Below are 5,935 nucleotides of genomic sequence, written 5' to 3'. Positions count from 1 at the left end.
AATGATATGTTTCATGTTCTGAATTGTGGTGTACTATGAAGACTAATTCTGCTTGTTGATTCTGAGATGATACTACCTACAAACGGATACTCAAAAGTAAAAAAAATAACTAAAAACCAGGTTATTCCTGGTTTCTGACTTTGTATAGCATAGACTGCATTGATCATCGTCATTTTTCAGTATATTCATTGTTTAAATCCTGTCCTTAGTAACCTGCCCCTGTTAGTATATAACATGCTTTTTTTCTTTTTATTAAAATAAGTTTCAAGACATTTTTTATATAATTTAATATATATGCATTGTCAATGTATTTTTTTTCTACATTATTAGAATATCATCTATCTTGAATATATATTAATTTTATGTAAAAATAAATATAAACTGTCAATGATAATTGACAATATAGAAAACTTTTATGATGCATGAATGTCTTTTTTTTATGGGATGTAACTGTTATTCAAACTAATAGGAAATTACATTTATGAGAAACACTGTTAATGCATTAACGTTATAAGATTTTCAGATAGGTAAAATGATGGATTGCGATGAACCGTAAAGTATATTAGTTTCATGAGTAACAGTTCAGAAATGTCATGGTTGATACTGGGCAACGTATTCAATGCAGCACCTCTTGAATTCGATCGCACAAAAGTATCAAAAATAAATTAAAAAAAACTTTCAACTAGCCTCGTGGTAAAGATGTGATCCACAATTTTCCAAAAAATATCCACTTCTCCACTCCAAAAGGGCCACGTAGTTACTTCACAAACATAATCCCTTTCCTCCTCTTAGCCACGTCGGCGCTATTGTTCCAAACCACATCTCACGTGTCTCGATCACACACCGCACATCTCAAGTGTACTCAGTTCCTGACCGTTGATCTTTCATAGATAAATTGTGGACACCATAATTCTCGTATATCGTGTGTAACACCACAACCACAACAAGTACAACTTCTCTTTCTCTCTATTTCTCAGTTCTCAGAATCTGTGTAGATTCCACTGCTTCACACACACAGATCAAAGGTACAACTTACCTTAATCTTCTATTTTTTTTCCTTTAACATGTTTTTTGTTCATAGTACTTGATCATTTGATTCCACAACTTATGTTTCATCATAATACTAAGTTATGCTTAGAAAAATATATGCCATTTTTAAATTTGACAATTTTTTAATAAATAATTGCTTTATTTTCAAAAGTTCTTTGGTTAGATTTTAATTATAAGTTGTCATGAATGCAAAATAATCTACTCCTAATACATAGTTACAAGACTGCATTGATGGCTGGTAAAACAATATATTTACTAGTCAATGTATTATTCTTTTAGTATTAAGTATTGCTTGATTATGGAAGTTAAATTGGTGCTGAATCAAGAAACTGTGCTTATCCATTTGATAAAGAGAAAAAATGTATGCACCGTAGTTTTATACACTGCATCGTCCACCATTCATATTTAATCATCATTCACTCTTCAAAAAAAAGTAATACAAATTAATGGTGATGCATGATGTAATGACGGTGTATAAATCTTTACATAGTGCATAGATATTACACCTACTATTAGATTAGATATGAACTTGTATATCAGCACATGTAGATCTGATATAGTAATTTTGGTATGCTATTGTAGGATCTTGGAATTGAAAATCTGCATTTCTTTCGAAACACAGCATAGATAACTTGGTATATATGGGAGTTGTGACAGTTTCTAGCTCAGCTGCTCGTACTCCATTAAGATTGAATACTAAGTTTTCGAGTCAGTGGTCTCCATCGAAGAGACCGTTAATTGTAGCATTCAAAGGCGATAAACCCAATGATACCGCATTGGTTGCAACGCAAGAGAAACATCGTATGCCCATTGAATCGGCCAAGACACAGAAGAAAAGGATAGGAAAAGTTGGTAAGACATCGAAGAGAGTGAGAGCTGTCTGCGCCGAGGAAATTTCTCCATCGTCCTTGGATGTGGACTACAATGAAGCCGCTGTTTTACTTGAAAATATATACAAACTTAGTCCTGCATCCGATATTTGTGATGAAGAATTTATAGATAGTAAGATTAAAAGAGCTTTGTGGAGGGGCAAGAAGGGTTGTTATGAAGATAAAGAAGAGGAACTAAGCAGTGATAGGGTGGTCAGAAACCAGAAAAGAAAGGTAAAACGATTGAGCCTTGATAAGAGGATTGCATTGAAGAACAAAAAGGACGAGGAGGTCATTCCAAGTCAAAAGAAAAGAATTGTTAAGAGCAGAATTGAGAAGATCGAGGAACTCGTTAGGGAATACTCAGGGTCAACGGATTTGGTCAGTCTAGACTGGAAAAAAATGAGAATACCTCCAGTTCTTCCCTCTTCAGAGCATACTTGGTTGTTCAAGTTGATGCAGCCTATGAAGGTGAGCAGTTATTTTCTTTGTCCCGAATTATTCGCTTCTTAAAAAGTAGTGTGGTTTTTTTATCACCGAGGGGCAGGGAACCATTCAGCTTAGTGACTTAAGTTGTTAAGTCGAGGTTCATAGTTAGTTCCATTGCTGACACCGTTCATGTTAAGATCCTCTGAACTTGAAGGATGAACAAAACAAAACTTACCACTATCCATGCTGAGATTTAAATATATTTGATATTGGGATTGAGGGCTTTAAGAATCCACATCTTTACCATATAATCATCATGTTTTTCCCCGAACAATTGTTTGGGGTTTGAACCTAAAACCCCTTCAAAACCTAAAGCTACATCACTAGTCCATTTCTAGTGGCTTGGTCATATGACTTTGATTACACATCAAGAAACCTTTCAGTCTAGTTGCTTAAGAGGATGTTAGGTGAAAATTAAGGATTTGATTTTGATTCTGACGTTGTCATAATTGTTACCTTTAAGGTACTCCTTCCAGTGAAAGAAGGTTTGCTGAAGGAGCTAGGGAGAGAACCTACAGATGTTGAACTAGCTGATGCAACAAACATGAGCCTTGTTCGAGTAAAGAAAGCAATAGAAGCTGGTCGAGCTGCAAGAAACAAGCTCATAAAGGTAATTTCAAATTTTAACCTCTTTTGCAGCATGACACTCTAGAAGGCTTAAAAGATGAAATATATGTTATGCTTCTTTTCTTTTAATTTCCTGCTCTTTCTTTTTTTGGAGTGTGAAGTTGAATTTAATTTTGTTGTGCTGATATTCTTTGAAACGAGTAAAAGCTGTATCGAGATTGAGAAATTATGGTGCTATTTGTTGCAGCACAATCTCCGGCTTGTCTTGTTTGTGATCAACAAATATTTTCCAGATTTTGCTAGTGGCCCAAAGTTTCAAGATCTTTGTCAGGCAGGAGTTAAAGGACTTATCACAGCAATTGACCGTTTTGAGCCAAACAGGAAATTCCGGCTATCTACATATGGTTTGTTTTGGATAAGACATGCTATCATCCGATCCATGACCCTCTCAAGTTTCACGCGTGTTCCATTTGGACTTGAATCGGTATGCATTCTTCCTTTGTATGCATGGTGATTAATGTTTTGATTTAATGTTTTGTGTAACTTCTCAACTTCTATGTGAGCAGGTTAGATCCGAGATCCAAAAGGCTAAACTTTTGTTGACATTTGAGCTTCAGAGGCCGCCAACAGAGGAAGAAATACAAAAAAGAGTTCAGATCTCCCCTGAGCGATACCATGACGTAAAAAAGGCATCGAAATCCGTTCTTTCCCTGAATTCGAGACATAGTGTCACACAGGAGGAGTTTATTAATGGGATCACTGATGATGATGGTGTTAATAGTGATAAAAGGAGGCAACCTGCTATACTAAGGCTTGCTCTTGATGATGTGGTAACTAACAACTCAATCTCTTAAACTTTGACACTGCATTATTCACTATAATAGGTCATTCAATTAAATGATCATAACTAGAACTTGTATAATGTGCAGCTAAAAGTTAGTTAAACTTGGGATTTGTCAGAATTATTTTTTAGATTAATTTGGATATGTTGTCAATGTAAAGTTCTTACATTATTAACCAATCATACATCACCATGTATGTGACTTTTAAGGTAGTCGTTATAAGAGTGAAATATTTATAATAGTATCACAATGTGTGATTGGTAGATAGTATAAAAAACTTTTTATACCGACGGTGCAGTACAATTAAACCCATTATTTATTTGTTGCTTTATGTTCAAGTAAGCACGATGATAATATTATTGTCAAGGATAAATAGTTGGCGACTTGGCACCATTCATAAGGAGCCTTGCCTCAAGCTATTATGACTGTCATTAAAATTGAACTAGTCTTCAGACTCAATTATAGATCACTGCAATCCTCTTCAAGGGCCAGGTCTGAAAATTCTTTGTATGCATAGTTAGAGTCTTGGAGAGCTATGTCCAGGACATGGGAAATCGTAGTTTGTTAATTTTCATGTTAGATCTTTACTAGTTTCTTAGATATTTCATGTAAGACTAAAACTTGAGTGTTCTCTAAGTATGTGTGGTGTTGCTTCTGATAAGAAAATAACATGTGTAAATGGATATCAATAAAAATATGATATGTATTAGTTGTAACACATTTTATTATTGTGTTTGAAAACAACACCAAAAATACAAAATCTAAGTTTTGTTCCTTATTTTAATTCAATAACATGATACTGCCTATGTAATTTTTTGCAACTAACTTTAGAACTTTTTTTGTCCTAGCTTGATTCCCTGAAGCCGAAGGAGAGCTTGGTGATCCGACAGAGATTCGGTCTTGATGGTAAAGGTGACAGAACATTGGGAGAAATTGCAGGCAACTTGAATATTTCTAGGGAAATGGTAAGAAAACATGAAGTCAAGGCTCTGATGAAACTCAAACATCCAACAAGATTGGATTATCTTCGTCCCTATGTTGTATAAATAGACCAATGTATATGCTTCCCTTATAGGAAAATAATGGCATCGTGGTAATTCTATCTTAGCTAGTCATACAATAGAGTAATAATTTGTATCACATGTCATTTTAAGCACACACAATCATATAATCATACTCGTGTATTTGTATATGATAGACTTGAATTTGCACATAAGTATATAAACCCCCTATACACATTACATGTATTGTGTCTTCCTTTCATCATGAAATACATTCTAAGTTATACAATATCAGCAGAGGGGGAGATATTTTGTCAAATAATAAGTTGTCCTATTCTTCTTGACTAGGGTGTAAGCGATGAATCACAAACCAAAAAAATGAGTTCAGTTTGGTTTCACGGTTTGAGTTTTAACTTATTATCCAAAGAGGCAAATTGTCTAAAACGAACAAAATCGCATATTAATAAAATCTAATTACATAGTATAGACCTACGGATACATAACCTTATATGACAAGTCACAACCTCATTCTTGATCAGCACTTATTTCTTACTTCCCACAACCCTCACTCTTGGGCCTTGGCACATTCTTGGTTATAGTGTTAATCATCTTTCTTCGAACAATGATTCTCTCTATTAATAGACAGTTGCATATATTAAAAAGATAAATATGTAATAAAAAATTGTATTTTTCTTTGTTTTTTGAAGTAATTGTCTCTCCATTAATAGAGAGAATTTTAACTCCACTACAACACACTTTTATACTACCCCGTTATATGGCGTTTGGTGTTGCATTGTCTTTTAAAAGTTTTTGGAAAAAATTTCGCCCCTTTATAAAGTTCTAGCTTTCTTATGGCTACTAATATTGGACGGAGTTCGTACTAACAAAAATTTAATTTATAAGGAAAATAATGGTGCATGGATTCTCTTTTAGTTTTGTTTTGTTTTTTTGTAAGTATTTGTGAGTTTTGTTTAGTGCATACGGAAAATGTTTGTCATGTGTTTTATAATTGTAAGTTTGCCAAGAGGTTTTAGATAAGATTTATTGCTGGGTTGATTGTACCTTTACAACACAAGTTTATATTTCTTTTTGGTACTTGATGTGAACCTCTTGAGTA

At 34.0% G+C, this 5,935-nt stretch overlaps 1 protein-coding gene across 2 annotated transcripts; it reads left to right on the top strand.

The window, feature by feature from the left end:
- LOC109326916 (RNA polymerase sigma factor sigE, chloroplastic/mitochondrial) lies at positions 836-5,103 on the top strand. Of its 2 annotated transcripts, none has more exons than XM_019559823.1 (6): positions 836-1,025; positions 1,673-2,390; positions 2,872-3,018; positions 3,223-3,459; positions 3,542-3,805; positions 4,666-5,103. In XM_019559823.1, exons 2-6 carry the CDS (start codon positions 1,692-1,694, stop codon positions 4,861-4,863), a joined length of 1,545 nt encoding a protein of 514 aa, XP_019415368.1. In that variant the 5' UTR covers positions 836-1,025; positions 1,673-1,691; the 3' UTR covers positions 4,864-5,103. The 2 variants fall into 2 exon arrangements, with proteins under 2 accessions (XP_019415368.1, XP_019415367.1); XM_019559822.1 differs by having other exon boundaries at positions 1,633-2,390.

This window comes from Lupinus angustifolius, chromosome LG14 (assembly GCF_001865875.1).
Source record: "Lupinus angustifolius cultivar Tanjil chromosome LG14, LupAngTanjil_v1.0, whole genome shotgun sequence".
Lineage (NCBI taxonomy): Eukaryota > Viridiplantae > Streptophyta > Magnoliopsida > Fabales > Fabaceae > Lupinus > Lupinus angustifolius.
The sequence above is the reverse complement of the archived record's forward strand: the minus strand, read 5'-3'. Positions and strand labels throughout refer to the sequence as shown.

Bases quoted from the DNA above. Each gene is read 5' to 3' on its own strand.
- LOC109326916 (XM_019559823.1), top strand. From the start codon at position 1,692: ATGGGAGTTGTGACAGTTTCTAGCTCAGCTGCTCGTACTCCATTAAGA. The intron at 2,391-2,871 runs GTGAGCAGTTAT...GTTACCTTTAAG, and splicing joins AGTTGATGCAGCCTATGAAG to GTACTCCTTCCAGTGAAAGA. The intron at 3,019-3,222 runs GTAATTTCAAAT...TATTTGTTGCAG, and splicing joins CAAGAAACAAGCTCATAAAG to CACAATCTCCGGCTTGTCTT.